Genomic DNA, 15,729 nt, shown 5'->3' on the forward strand with positions numbered 1-15,729 from the left:
GAAGTCCTGTTACTCATGCAAATTCTCATCAATGATGACTGTGTTTTGGGGAATCCAGCTTATCTCCAAACTGCACAAGCAACAGAGTGGTGGAAATTAACTTTAATTGTCTTTATAGAAACAGAAATGATTCCAGCCTTGTGGGTAGGACAAGTTTTATCTATAAACTACATGGGCTATAGTGGTTTTCTGTTGGTTATGGACATCATTTAACACCTTCCATGCACAGTACTGAAACAACAGGACTTTGATCAGGTATATGAGCTCGATCTCAAGCGTTTCATAATAAACTTCCTGTACCTGAGAAAGAAACAGGAAGTTGCTCACAGCTACCCATTAAAGCTGCCATTGATAGGCGCTGCTGAATAGGGCTCTTGTAACACAGTAGTAGTGTCCCTATCTGTGGACTGGGAGACCTGGGTTTAGAGGTATATAATAGCACCTCTGAAAAGGTTGATTAGAAAAATAGGTGTTGCTTAATACTTGGTAGTTACAAAGGACAAGATGCTGCAAGCTAAATCTGGAGATTTTTGTGCCATCAAGGAATATTGCCTTCTTTGTGTTTCCTTATGAATGAAAGCAAAAACCGTTTGGAAGGAGGCAATGGACTGAATGTCATTTCCAAAATAGAGAAAATCTGCAGATAAGTGGGGAAATCAAAGGATTAACTTAAATAAATATTCATTACCATCTTTGTGCTTGCAATCGGGGTATTTGCCAAAGCACAAAGAACCAACAACATTCACATTGAGAACATCACCAAACCCTGATGAGATGCACTCTTACCAGACTTGAAGAGCAGAAACCAGAGGTCCTGGCCACAGTGCCTCTATCATTCTGAAATACCATAAATTGTGCTATAGCACTGGAGATACAGATTAGTTTGGATGAGAACTTTGAAAGTAACAGAACCAACTTCTGTCAAAGTTAAAAACCACACAACAGCAGGTTCTAGTCCAACAAGTTTATTTGGAAGCACTAGCTTTCGGAGCACTGCACCTTCATCAGGTGGTTGTGGTGAATAAAGTCATAAGCCACAGAATTTATCGCAAAAATTTACAGTGTGATGTAACTGAAATTCTATATTGAAAAAGATTTGGATTGTTTGTTAAGTCTCTCATCATTTAGTATGGGCGTGTTGGTTTCAGTTATTTTTCGATCCAGATTTTTTTCAATATATCATTTCAGTTGAGGACCTGTTTCCATACTGTAGGGAATCTAATCTAATCTAGTATCATTTCAGTTGCATCACAGTGTCAACTTTTGCTATAAATTCTGTGGCTTACGATCTTATACTCCACAACCACCTGATGAAGGAGCAGCGCTCCAAAAGCTAGTGCTTCCAATTAAACCTGTTGGACTATAACCTAGTGTTGTGTGATTTTTAACTTTGTATACCCCAGTCCAACACCGGAATCTCCAAATCATAACTTCTGGCAAAACCTTTTCAGTATCAATGGCATTGGTCACGTCAGTGATCTACCTGAGCATTTAACTTTTATAGAAATAGACACATATTATATAGTTAATTACATAATGGTGTGACCTGAGATGTAACAGTACTGTAATACTACATAACTTTGAATCAGATATTCAAGTTTATCACGTGCTTTTTTTCCCCAATTTCCCTGAACAGAGAACTTGGTGAGTTCAGGGCACAAACACAATATGCCAAACAAATTACAATCAAAGTAATTTTAATTCAATTATCTTGCATAAATCACACATGAAAGTGGAAGGTCTGTTAAATTCTCAAGATAAAGTAATGAGGTGCATATTATTTACCATCAATGGGGAAACAGTATTTTAGCCAGTGCAATATCATCTCAAATATCAAGCATCTTTTCACTGATGTGAAGTGCAACACTCGAAAACGCAACAATTAAAGGTTTTTGTTTTCACATTTATTTGTGTGGAAAAGTGGTCAAAAATCCCAAAGTAAAGAAAATTTAAAAATGTGTCTTTCAAACGTAAAACAGAGTTACCATTAAAATGAAATTTTATATTTGAAGGGTTTGATCAGATACATGAGCTGAGCAGAAAACGTGGGCTCTAAAAGTGTTGGAAGAATTCAGTTGGCATCTATTATTAATTACAGTAAAAGAGTTCAAAAGAATGTAATGAAGAACAAAATGTTCTTAAATGCTTGTTGAATGAAGATTGTAATTCTAGATTTTATTCTCTGAATATGTGACATCATTTTTCCTCATTTTGATGTTAACAGGGAAATCCTGGATTTCCAGGACCTCCAGGCATGAAGGGTTTGAGGGTGAGTGTTTTTATATTTATCAGACAGAATAGCAAATAGAGAAGTAACAACTGCTTCCAAACAGCTCCTCTTTTTTACCCTTTAAAAGAGTAGAAGGAAGACCATGCAATAGATTTAAAATCATCCATTTCCAAAAGGCATCATCAATTGTTCAAGAGCATGTGTTGCAGGGGTCCACAGTTTGAGTACTCACAGGATATGGGTGTCGTTGGCGAGGACAGCATTTATTACCCATCCCTAACTACCCAGAGGGCAGTTAAGAGTCAGTACATTGTTGTGGGTCTGGAGTCACATCTAGGCCAGACCTGGTGAGGATGGCAGATTCCTTCCCCAAAGGGCATTAGTGAACCAGATGGGTTTTTCCCAACAATCAACAATAGTCACATGCTCATCATTCGATTCTTAATTCCAGATTTTTATTGAATTCAAATACCAACATCGGCCATGGCAGGATTTAATTTCAGGCCCTCAGAACATACTTAGATCATAGATCATAGAACATAAAACACAGAACATAGAACAATACAGCGTAGAACAGGCCCTTCAACCCTCGATGTTGCGCTGACCTATGAACTATTCTCAGCTCGTCCCCCTACACTATCCCAAAATCATCCATGTGCTTATTTAAGGATTGTGTAAATCTCCCTAATGTGGCTGAGTCTACTACATTAGCGGGTAGGGCATTCCACACCCTTACCACTCTCTGCGTAAAGAACCTGCCTCTGACATCTGTCTTAAATCTATCACCCCTCAATTTGTAGTTATGCCCCCTCGTACAAGCTGATGTCGTTATCCTGGGAAAAAGACTTTCACTGTCTACCCTATCTAATCCTCTGATCATTTTGTATGTCTCTATTAAATCCCCTCTTAGTCTTCTTCTTTCCAATGAGAACAGACCAATGTCTCTCAGCCTTTTCTCATAAGACCTTCCCTCCAGACCAGGCAACATCCTGGTAGATCTCCTCTGCACTTTTTCCAATGCTTCCACATCCTTCCCGATCTCTGGATTAATTTCAGGCCCTCAAAACATACTTAGATCTCTGGATTAATTTCTCCTTTGAATTCTCCCACTTCCTCCAGACACAAGGTGAACCATAGGTACCCACATGGGCCCCATCTATGCCTGCCTCTTTGTTGGCTACGTAGAACAGTCCATCTTCCGTAGTTACACCGGCACCGCTCCCCACCTCTTCCTCCGCTACATTGATGACTGCATCAGCGCCACCTCGTGCTCCCATGAAGAGGTCGAACATGGTTCATCAACTTCACCAACACATTCCACCCCGACCTTAAATTCACCTGGACCATCTCAGAGGGTGGCTCAGTGGTTAGCACTGCTGCCTCACAGCACCAGGGTCCCAGGTTCGATTCCAGCCTTGGGTGACTGTCTGTGTGGAGTTTACACATTCTCCCTGTGTCTGTGTGGGTTTCCTCCAGGTGGTCCGGTTTCCTTCCACAATCCAAAGATGTGTAGGTCAGGTGAATTAGCCATGCTAAATTGCCCCATAGTATTAGGGCAATTAGTCAGAGGGAAATGGATCTGGGTGGGTTACTCTTTGGAGGGTCGGTGTGGACTGGTTGGGCTGAACGGCCTGTTTCCATACTGTAGGGAATCTAATCTAAACCTCCCTTCTCTCCTTGGACCTCTCCATCTCCATCAACGGTGACTGACTCAACACGGACATCTTCTACAAACCCACTGACTCCCACAGCTACCTGACTACACCTCCTCCCACCCTACCTCCTGTAAAAATGCTATCCCGTATTCCCAATTCCTCCACCTCAGCCACATCTCCTCCCAGGAGGACCAGTTCCACCACAGAACACCCCAGATGGCCTCTTTCTTTGAAAACCACAATTGCCCCTCCCACATGGTCAATGATGCCCTCCAGCACATCTCATCCACTTCCTGCACCTCTACCCTTGAACCCCACCCTTCTAACCACAACAAGGACAGAACACCCCCAGTCCTCATCTTCTACCCCACCAGCCTCCATATGCATCGCATCATCCTCTGCCATTTTCGCCACCTATAAATGGACCCCACGACCAGAGATACATTTCCCTCCCCACCACTATCTGCATTTCAGAGAGACCATTTCCTCCACGACTCTCTTGTCAGGTCCATGCCCTCCCACCAACCCACTATCCCCTCCTGGCACCTTCCCCTGCCACCGCAGGAATTGCAAAACCTGTGCCCACACCTCCCCCCTCACCTCCGTCCAAGGCCCCAAAGGAACCTTCCACATCCATCAAAGTTTCACCTGCACTTCCACACATGTCATTTACTGTATCCGTTGCTCCCAATGCGGGCTCCTCTACACTGGGGAGACTGGACGCCTACTCACATAGCTCTTCAGAGAACATTTCCAGGACACCCACACCAGCCAACCCCACCGCCCCCATAGCCGAGTACTTCAACTCCCCCTCCCACTCTGCAGGTCTTCGGCCTCCTCCTTTGCCTAACTATCCGACACCAGGAGGAAGAACACCTCATCTTCCACCTCAGGAACCTCCCACCACATGGGTTCAATGTGGATTTCACCAGTTTCCTCATTTCCCCTCCCCTCCTCCACCTTATCCCAGTTCCAACCTTCCAGCTCAGCACCATCTTCATGATCTATCCATCTTCCTTCCCATCTAACTGCTCCACTCTCCTCTCTGACCTTTCACCTTTACCCCCACCTCCACCTACCAATCACACTCTCAGCTACTTTACACCCCAGTCCCACCCCCCTCCCATTTATCTCTCTACCCCCTCAGCCCACAAGCCTTGTTCCTGATGAAGGGCGTATGCCCGAAATGTCGACTCTCCCGCTCCTCAGATGCTGCCTGACCAGCTGTGCTTTTCCAGCACCACACTCTGGACTCTGATCACCAGTATCTGCAGTCCTCACTTTCTCTGGATTAACAGTTTAACAACAATACCACGAGGCATCATCTCCTCTTCTTGTGGTTTAGCAGAAATTGGGCAGAAACATTGTAACAGATATTAATGGATTGGTCTTCTTTAAGGCTCTTGTGGTACAGTGGTAGTTCCCCAATCTCTGGACCAGGAGGCCTGGGTTTAGGTCCCAACTGCACCAGAGTTGGGTCATAATATCTCTGAACAAATTGGTTAGAAATATCTGCAAATTATGATCCATTTGGTAGCGGTATAATTAATACTTTCTGTTCTTTTCATTTCCCTAGGGACCTACAGGTTTACCAGGCCATCCAGGAAACCCTGCTGTGCCAGTGAGTAAACAAAAATGACAAATTACACAGCAGCCTGGACTTTCCTCTAATGCTAGACTTCCTTCCATCACAAGATATACACCGTGGAAATGACTAAACTATAAAATTAATACACGCTAAAGCTTTTAAAAAGGATCACAGGATAGGAAAGCATTATGGACTGGTGTTCCCATTCGTATTTATGAATAACAGCAACTTATATTGATCTTTTATTTCAGTGACAGGATGTGGATGTTACTGGCTAATCCAGCATTTATTGCCCATCCCTAGTTGCCCCTTGAGAAGGTGGTGGTGAGCTGCCTTCTTGAACCATTGCAGTAGGTCGGCCCACAATGCCATTAGGAGGGAATTCCAGAATCTTGAGCTGGTGACACTGGTGACAGTGATATATTTCCGATTCAGGATGGTGAGTGGCTTGGAGGGGAATTTGCAGGTGGTGGTGCTCCCATATATTTGCTTCCCTTTTCTTTCTGGATGGAGGTGGTTGTGAGTTTGGAAGGTGTTGTTGAAGCCTTGGTGAGTTGCTGCAATGCATCTAGTAGATGGTAAATGCCGCTATCATTATGCAGCGTGTGTTCGAGGGAGTGAATGCTTAAGGTAGTGGGACAGAGTGCCACTACATGGCTCCTTTGGCCTGGATGCTGGTGAGGTTCTTAATGTTGTAGGTCCACTCATCCAAGCAAGTAGATCATGGACAGGCTTTGGAGAGTCAGGAGGGGAGTTACTCACCTGTTTTTATATAGCTGGTACAGTTCAATTTCTGGTCAGTGTAATCCTTGAATGTTGATGGTGGGAATTTCAGTGATGGCAATGCCATTGAATGTCACGGGGTGATGGTTATATTCTTTCGTGTTGGAGATTGTCATTACCTGACATTTGTGCGGTGCCAACATTAGTTGTCACTTGTCAGTCCAAGCCTGATATAGTCCAGATCTGGATGCCTTTGGGCATGGACAGCTTCAGTATCTGAGGAGTCACAAATGATGTTGAGCATTACACAATCATCCCTACTTCTGACCTTATGATGTTGGGGAAGGTCATTGATTTGACCCAGGACAGCTTCAAGAAACCTCCTGCTGAGGTTTCTTGAAGCTGAGATAACTGACCTCCAACAACACCACCATCTTCCTTTCTGCCAGTGCAAGCAATTGCATTAACTGTTCAAACAGAAGTTTTGCTGTGGAAGGTAATGCTTTTTCACTGATGTTGCACAAAAGACAGCAATAAAGTACAATAATCTTTTGTTGCTGGATGCTTGTCAATCATCGATTTGACATTACTCACCATATAGTTTTTTCAGGAGGTGGAGGGGGTTATTGAGAGGAGTTACAGGGAGGTAGTCACACCTCAGGTACAAGAGAAAAGGTTACAGTCAGGGGATGGAAAGGGAACTGGCAGGCAGTGCAGCAATCCCCTGTGGCTGTTCCCCTCAATAATAAGCATACTGTTTTGGATACTGTTGGGGGTGGACCGATTTACCAGGGGTAAGCCATGGGGTACAGGTCTCTAGCACAGAGTCTGTCCCTGTTGCTCAGAGGAACAGTGAGAGAATCAGAGCATTTGTCATTAGGGACTCCAAAGTTAGGGGGACAGATAGGAGGTTCTGTGGGAATGAGGGAGACTCACGATTGGTGTGTTGCCCCCCAGGTGCCAGTGTTCATGATGTCTCTGATCGTGTTTTCGGGATCCTTGAGGGGGAGGGGGAGCAGACTCAAGTCACTGTCCACATAGGTACCAATGACATAGGAAGGAAAAGGGATGGGAATTTAAGGCAAACATTCAGGGAGCTAGGGTGGAAGCTTGGAGCTAGAACAAACAGAGTTGTTATCTTTGATTTGTTACCCGTGCCAATGTGCTAGCGAGGCGAGGAATGTGGAGAGAACAGTTGAACACGTGGCCTGGGAAGATGCAGGAGGGAGGGTTTTGGATTTCTGGATAAGTGGGGCTGATTCTGGGGTAGGTGGGACCTCTACAAACAGGATAGTCTATACCTGACCCACAGAGGTACCAATATCCTGAGGGGGTGGGGGTGATTTTGCTGATGCTCTTTGGAAGGGTTTAAACTAATTCAGCAGGGAGATGAGAACCTAAATTATAGTTCCAGTGTCCAGGATGTTGAGAGTAGTGAGGTCAGAAATGAAGTTTCAAGATCACAAGAGTTCACTGGCAAACAGGAAGGTAGTTTGAAGTGTGTCTACTCCAACTCCAGGGGCATCTGGACTAAGGTGGATGAACTTGTAGCATGGGTTAGTACCTGGGACTTCGATGTTGTGGCCATTTCAGAGACATGGATAGAGCAGGGACAGGAATGGTTGTTGTGGGTTCCAAGGTTCAGATGTTTCAGTAAGATCAGGGAAGTTATTGGTAGAGGAATTGAGTTTCAAAGCCACAAGGTCATGCTGCAGCTGTACAAAACTATGGTGAGGTCACCCTTGTGTATTGCGTACAGTTCTGGTCACCGCGTTATAAGAAGGATGTGGAAGCTTTGGAAATCCAAAACCCTCCCTCCTGCAGAGGAGATTCACCAGGATGAAACCTGGTATGGAGGGAAGGTCTTATGAGGAAAGGCTGAGGCACTTGTGGTTGTTTTAGTTAGAGAGAAGAAGGTTGAGAGGTGACTTAATAGAGATATATAAGATAATCAGAGGGATAGATAGGGAGAGCCTTTTTTCTTGGATGGTGATGGCTAGCATGAGGGGACACAGCTTTAAATTGAGGGGTGATAGATTTAGGACAGATGTCAGAGGTAGTTTCTGTACTCAGAGAGCTGTAGGGGCATGGAACACACTGCCTGCAACACTAGTGGATGCGTCAATTTTAAGGGCATTTAAATGGTCATTGGATAAATATATGGATGAAAAAGGAATAGTGAAGGATAGGTGGGCTTCAGATTGGTCCCACAGGTCGGTCAACATCGAGGGCCGAAGGGCCTGTACTGCGCTGTAATGTTCTATGTTCTGAATAGATTGAGTGTGGACAGGGGAGTGACGACATGGTGTTGGTCACTCCCTATGAAGTAAAAATGTCTTGAAATGGTTTGTCATTGAAGTGTAAAAACCGAAAGAACTGCGGATGCTGTAAATCAAAACTATTCTGTGGAAGGGTCACTGGACCCAAACTGTTAACTTTGATTTCTCTTCCCAGTTACTGCCAGACCTGCTGAGCTTTTCCATCAACTTCTGTTTTTGTTGCAATGCACTGTGATGAGTTATCCAACACTATCTATTTCAGATCATTGAATAATCTAAAAACAGTAGTTTTTGTATTAGGAATGATTGCACTCGTTACATTACTAAATTGTTGAATAGTAAGATTTTTGAAAAAGTAATCCATCACAGGAACAATCTTCTCCTTTTTGTTATCCTTTTCCAAGAAATGGCTGGAATATTCTGTGCATGTGGGTTTGCTCATGTGACATATCTCACATACATACACAAGTCATTCAATCTCCCTGAATATCCCTCGCCAGTGCACACACTCACATGCCAGACTCATGGATCCCTTAACTCTGGCATTCTCGCCCTGTGGAACCTTATCAAAGGCCTTACTGAAATCCATATCAACTACATCTACCCCCCTGCCTTCATCAACCTTCCTGGTCACTTCATCAAAGAACTTGAACAAATTTATGAGGCATGATCTCCTACTCACAAAACCATGCTGACTATTCCTAATCAAACCCTGTCTTTCCAAATGCATGTATATCTTATCCCTCAAAATCTTCTCGAGTAACTGACCTACCACAGATGTTAGTCTTACTGGTCTATAGTTCCCAGTTTTTCTTTGCAGCCATTCTTCAAAAGGGCATAACATTCACTACCCTCCAGTCTTCCGGGTCCTAACGATGATGGAAAAATATCAGCCAGGGCCCTTGCAATTTCTTCTCTAGTATCTTGCAGTGTTCTTGGATATATCTGATCAGGACCAGGAGATTTATCCACATTCATACGTTCTAATATATCCAATACCTCCTCTACTGCACTGCAGTAATCTTGCTCTGCCACATCCCTCGAAGAAACAGCCTGTCTGAGCTGTGCACGTATCAGCAAACAATGCTGCCAGGATCTCATGCTGGCTCCTCCATTCCTGATGAAGGGCTTTTGCCTGAAATGTCAATTTTCCTGCTCCTCAGATGCTGCCTGACCCGCTGTGCTTTTCCAGCATCACTCTAATCTAGACTCTAGTTTCCAGGATCTCATGCTGTCCACGGGACTCAGAGAAATGGACAGCACCACGGACATTCGTTAAGGTGGATACAGGAATGCTGTGTAATGCCAACCATGATCTGGACTAGTCGGTGAAATTCTAAATTGTAACATTTCTACCTGAAAATCAGAGCTCATTTACTCATTCCTATTTATTCCACTGGACCTACATTGGCCTTATGTTTCAGTAAATTTTAAGTGACGACCTACAACAACTCACATCGAAAGTGAAAATTATTTTCTATTTGAAATATTAGGTAATGGTGGCCCTAGAGCTAAACTTCACGCAATATTCTGTCAAACACACCTTAACCTCAGAAGGCACAGGGGGCGGCACGGTGGCACAGTGGTTAGCACTGCTGCTTCACAGTACCAGAGACCTGGGTTCAATTCCCGACTCAGGCGACTGACTGTGTGGAGTTTGCACATTCTCCCTGTGTCTGCGTGGGTTTCCTCCGGGTGCTCCGGTTTCCTCCCACAGTCCAAAGATGTGCAGGTTAGGTGAATTGGCCATGCTAAATTGCCCGTAGTGTTAGGTAAAGGGGTAAATTAGGGGAATGGGTGGGTTGCGCTTCGGCGGGTCGGTGTGGACTTGTTGGGCCGAAGGGCCTGTTTCCACACTGTAAGTAATCTAATCTAATCTAATCTTGAGGTGCAGTGATATTTATATTTTCCATTCTAACCATTACAATGGCCTTGCCTGAATGTGAATTTCCTGAGGTATGGATAGTTTTACATAATGTCAAGCAGGACCAAGGTGCTGACTAAGTTTATTCCCTTTATTTAAAGTCATAGAGATGACAGAGTAATCCACTCCAATCTGTAATAGACTTTGCACCCAAAGCAACAAGGACAGAGTGCGGCAACTAGAGCTTATATTATTGTACACTATGTACATCATTATTGTACAATGTACATCACTTGAGTTACCAATGCCCTATGCTTTTGCATTGTCATGTCATCTGGCTGACCATACCCCAAGGAGTCAGAATTTCTGTTGGTTACAGCATGTACTTTACTTTCATAAGTTTCTGAAATAAACTCCAACTTTTTCTATCTAGGGTATCCCTGGAAAAGATGGTCCTCAAGGTCCTAAGGGCATACCAGGATGCAATGGCACAAAGGTAAGGCCAGCCTTAAAACATCAATTTATTTTTAAAAATGGTGAGCTTTTGAGTTCAGACTTGAGAAGCATTGTTAATCAGAAAGTACTTGGAATTTCCATTGTAATCTAATGTTAATTTGATACATGTAGTGCTTCGCAGCGATACATAAAAATTGCAAGTTCTTTCTTTTACAGGGTGATCCTGGTTTTCCAGGAATTCCTGGCTCAGAAGGATTTACAGGACTTCAAGTATGTACTTTACAAAGCTTACTGAAACCAATAAGATTATTAATATTTAATTTATAAGCACCCTGATATCGGTCCCTTTCCCAGGCACATTCTCAACACACAGTACGGGACAGTGAAAGGTGGTTCAAAAATAGCAAAAATACAAATCACTGCAATAGGCTGACAACTAACACTGCTCACACAGCTGAAAGACTTCAACCTACACCAATACCACAGGCTTTTGTGTTGACTATTTATTCTAAATAGTCTTTATCCAACCTGGTTTGAGCTGATAAGTAGCAAGAAACATTCACAGCACACAAATGCTAGGCAATGACCATCTCCAACAAGAGAGAGTGTAACAATCTCTACTTGACATTCAATAGCATCACCATCAATGAACACCTCATCATTGAGCAGTTCTGAACTGGACTCACTAAATAGAGTGGCTACAGGAACAGGTCAGAAACTAGGAATCCTGGAGCAAGTTATTCACATCCTAACTCTCCAGCCTGTCCATCATCTACAAGGTACAAGTGTGATGCAGTATTCCTCACTTGCCTGGATGAGTGCAGCTCCAACAATGTTCGAGAAGCTCAAGACCATCCAGGACAAAGCAGCCAGTATTCGCTATACTCAATGTGGCCTACTCTACATTGGAGACACCAAATACAGACTGGGTGACCGTTTTGCACAACACTTCCAGTCTATGTGCAAGCAGAACCCTGACCTTCCCGTAGCCAGTCATTTTAACACAGCGCCCTGCTCACATGGCCATGTGTCTGTCCTTGGCATGCTGCAGTGTTCCAGTGAATCCCAGCGCAAACTGAGAGAACAACATCTCACCTTCAGACCAAACACTTTACAGCCTTCTGGATTCCCCCATCTCACAAACTATCCTCATTAAGTATATTTAAGATGGAGATAGATAAGTTCTTGATTGTCAAAGGGATGAAGGGTTACGGGGAGAAAGCGGGAGAATAGGGTTGAGAAACTTGTCAGCCATGATTGAATGGTAGAGTAGATGTGATGGGCTGAAGGGCCTAATTTCTGCTTGTATGTCTTATGGTCTTATAGTCTTTCAATTATGGTAGGAGACACACCAGTGTTCTGCCATACTCACATTCGGATCACTTAGTCTGAACTATCAACATCGTTTTTTTCACCGGCACCTGACACCCACTACTCTGAACACTTCCCCCAACCCCACACCCCAAACCTATAGCATAAGTGCTGCTCCTCCATACTTCAATTCTGATAAAGAGTCATCTAGACTTGAAACATTAGATTGATCTTTCTCCATGAAGGGCTTTTGCCCGAAACGTCGATTCTCCTGCTCCTCTGATGCTGCCTGACCTGCCTGTGCCTTTCCACACTCTTGAATCTCCCCAAGGATGCCATCTGACCCGTCGTGATCTCCAGCGTTTGTTGTCTTCAGTACAGATTCCAGCATCTGCAGTAATTTGTTCCTCCAAAGCAGCCTGTTTGATTATCATCCCATCCCACACTTTCAACATTTACTCCCTCCAACACTGACACTTAATGGCAGCAATGTGTCCCATACACAAGATAAGACCACAAGACATAGGAGCATAAATTAGGCCATTCAGCCCACTCAATGGGATGATATGTTTCTCAGCCCCATTCTCCCACTTTCTCCCTGTAACCCTTAATTCCCTTGATACTCAAGAACCTATCTATCTCTGTCTTAAATATACTCAATGACCTGGCCTCCACAGCCTTCTGTGGCAATGAATTCCATAGATTCACCATTCTCTGGCTGTAGAAGTTTCCCCTTGTCTTTGTTCTAAAAGGCCTTCCCTTTACACTGAGGCTATGGCCTTGTGTCCTAGTCTCTCCTGCCAATGGAAACATCTTCCCAGCATCCACTCTGTCCAGGCTGTTCAATGTTTCAATTAGATACCCCCTCATTCTTCTAAACTCCATCAAGTATGGACCCACAGTCCTCAAACATTCCTCATATGTCAAGCTTTTCATTCCTGGGATCAATCTCGTAAACCTCCTCTGAATATGCTCCAGGGCCAGTATATCCTTCCTGAGATATGGGGCCCAAAATTGTGCACAATACTCCAAATGTGGTCTGACTAGAGCCTCAGAAGAACATGCCTGCTTTTATATTCAAGTCCTCTCAAAATAAATGCCAACATTGCATTTGCCTTCCTAACTATTGACCCAACCTGCACATTTACCTTGTGAGAATCCTGGACGAGAATTTCGAAGTCTCTTTGCAGTTCAGCCTTTTTGTTTTCTCCCTATTTAGAAAGCAGTCCAATACTCTATTCTTCTTGCCAAAGTGCATGACCTCACACTTTCCCATATTACACTCCATTTGCCACTTGTTTGCCTATTCTCCTAACCTGTCCAAATCCTTCGTAAGCCTCCCGCCTCCTCAATGCTACCTGTCCCTCTACCTATCTTTGTATCGTCTGCAAAGTTAGCCAGAGTACCCTCCGTTCCTTCATCTAGATCATTAATGTATGAAATGAACACCACTTGTCACTGGCTGCCATCCTAAGAAGGACACTTTTATCCCCACTCTCTGCTTTCTGCTAGACAGCCAAGTTTTTATTCATGCTAACACCTTGCCTGTAACACCATGGGCCCTTACCTTACTCAGCACCTTATTAAAGCCTTCTTGACGTCCAGGTAGATAACATCCGTTGGCTGTCCTTGTTCTAAGATGTATTGCAGCAATTCACCCAGGCCTCTCTGAAGCACCCTGTAAATGAATGACCTTCATTACCAAGAAGGAAAGCAAATACATGGCAGCCGGTGACAAGTGGCATACAGGACATTGGTTAGACCACGGTTGGAATATTGCGCGCAATTCTGGTCTCCTTCCTATTGGAAAGATGTTGTGAAACTTGAAAGGGTTCAGAAAAGATTTACAAGGATATTGCCAGGGTTGGAGGATTTAAGCTATAGGTAGAGGCTGAACAGTCTAGGGCTGTTTTCCCTGGAGCGTCGGAGGCTGAGGGGTGACCTTATAGAGGTTTACAAAATGATAAGAGGCATGGAAAGGATAAATAGACAAAATCTTTTCCCAGGGGTGGGGGAGTCCAGAACTAGAGGGCATAGGTTTAGGGTGAGAGGGGAAAGATATAAAAGAAACCTAAGGGGCAACGTTTTCACGCAGAGGGTGGTACGTGTATGGAATGAGCTGCCAGAGAAGGATAGTACAATTGCAATATTTAAAAGGCATTTGGATGGATATATGGATAGGAAGGGTTTAGAAGGATATGGGCTGGGTGCTGGCAAGTGGGACTAGATTGGGTTGGGATATCTGGTTGGCATAGACTGGTTGGACCAAAGGATCTGTTTCCGTGCTGTACATCTCTATGACTCGAAACACCACCTGCACATTTCTATTCAAGACCCTAACTTGGAATTATATCACTGATTCTTCACTGTCGCTGGATCAAAATCCTGGAACTCCAGGTTGTACATCATTGCCACTTCAGTGCTTTAGGATGCCCTGAAGTTATGAAAGATGCCATAACAGTGGAAATTCTTTTTTCTCACAAATTGGCAGTCTCATTTACATCACACCATCCCTCACTATTTCATTTCGAAAATTAAAACTAGAAGAGATGAGTAATGGACTGCTGTTTCAATGTCTCCTTTTTACGTAAAGGCATAAAGTCAAAGTTATTCCCAATTATTTGTAACCCATTGAAAACAAAATGGATATTTCCAAGGGGGGGCTAAATAGTTATGACTGCTGTGTAAATCTGCTTTAATCTTATTCAAAAATTGAAGTACGTTTCTGAAAAATTCCTGAACTATACATTTCTAATTTTAATTTTCAGGGACATTCAGGGCTTCCAGGACAAAAGGTATGTCATTCACTAAGAAGGAGGGTTTTCATTTGCAAATGAAGTTAGTTCTGCCAAGTGATGTGATTAAAGGGAGAATTTGATTGGCTGAAGCTTATGCTTTGAATTTTATTTTGATTTTCCAAATAGAAATGTCCAGAATATCTGGATTTTGATAAGTGACTTTCTTTGTTGCCATTAAACCAGAACTGATTGCTAACAGGATGAAGGGTCAGAGTCGAGAGTGTGGTGCTGGAAAAGCAAAGCCAGTCAGCAGCACCTGAGGAGCAGGAGAATCAATGTTTCAGACATAAGCCTTTCATCAGGCTTATGCCTGAAACATTGACTCTCCTGCTCCTCAGATGCTGGAGATCAGAGCTTAAAAATGTGTTACTGGAAAAGCGCAGCAGGTCAGGCAGCATCAAAGGAGCAGAAGAATCGACGTTTCGGGAAATGTCGATTCTCCTGCTTCTTTGATGCTGCCTGACTTGTTCGTTGGATGCTGCCTGACCTCCTGTCTTTTCCAGCACGACACTCTCAACTCTGATCTCCAGCATCTGCAGCCCCCACTGTCTCCTTTGGGGATGAAGGGTCATATTCACTCAACAATAATGAGGCTGAAAATATCCCTGAAGCAGACAATGAATGAATATTAAAGATTGACAGCAGGATGATTATTCCCACAAATAATTGAGGGTGAAATTAACACTTAGGACAGAATTTAATGCTCACCCTAGAGGCACTCTGGAAGGTGGTGGATTCTCTGTATAATGACAGAAGCAGATGCTTCAGGGAGACCCCATCACCTCCTGATTCGTTAGCGCCCCCACACACACCACAATTAATTTC

The 15,729-nt window shown here is 43.7% G+C and overlaps 1 protein-coding gene across 1 annotated transcript in view; it reads left to right on the forward strand.

Annotated features, from left to right (window-relative positions):
• Positions 1–15,729, forward strand: part of LOC122556243 (uncharacterized) — a 288,957-nt gene that overhangs the window by 81,391 nt on the left and 191,837 nt on the right. The window contains exons 4-8 of the mRNA XM_043702860.2: positions 2,225–2,269; positions 5,462–5,506; positions 10,773–10,835; positions 11,012–11,065; positions 14,875–14,901. Of these exons, the coding sequence (XP_043558795.2) occupies positions 2,225–2,269; positions 5,462–5,506; positions 10,773–10,835; positions 11,012–11,065; positions 14,875–14,901 (234 nt within the window). The remainder of the gene's footprint in view (positions 1–2,224; positions 2,270–5,461; positions 5,507–10,772; positions 10,836–11,011; positions 11,066–14,874; positions 14,902–15,729) is intronic.

This window comes from Chiloscyllium plagiosum, unplaced genomic scaffold (assembly GCF_037043375.1).
Source record: "Chiloscyllium plagiosum isolate Xiang-an unplaced genomic scaffold, Cpla_swu_hap1 HiC_scaffold_13, whole genome shotgun sequence".
NCBI classification, from domain to species: Eukaryota; Metazoa; Chordata; class Chondrichthyes; order Orectolobiformes; family Hemiscylliidae; genus Chiloscyllium; species Chiloscyllium plagiosum.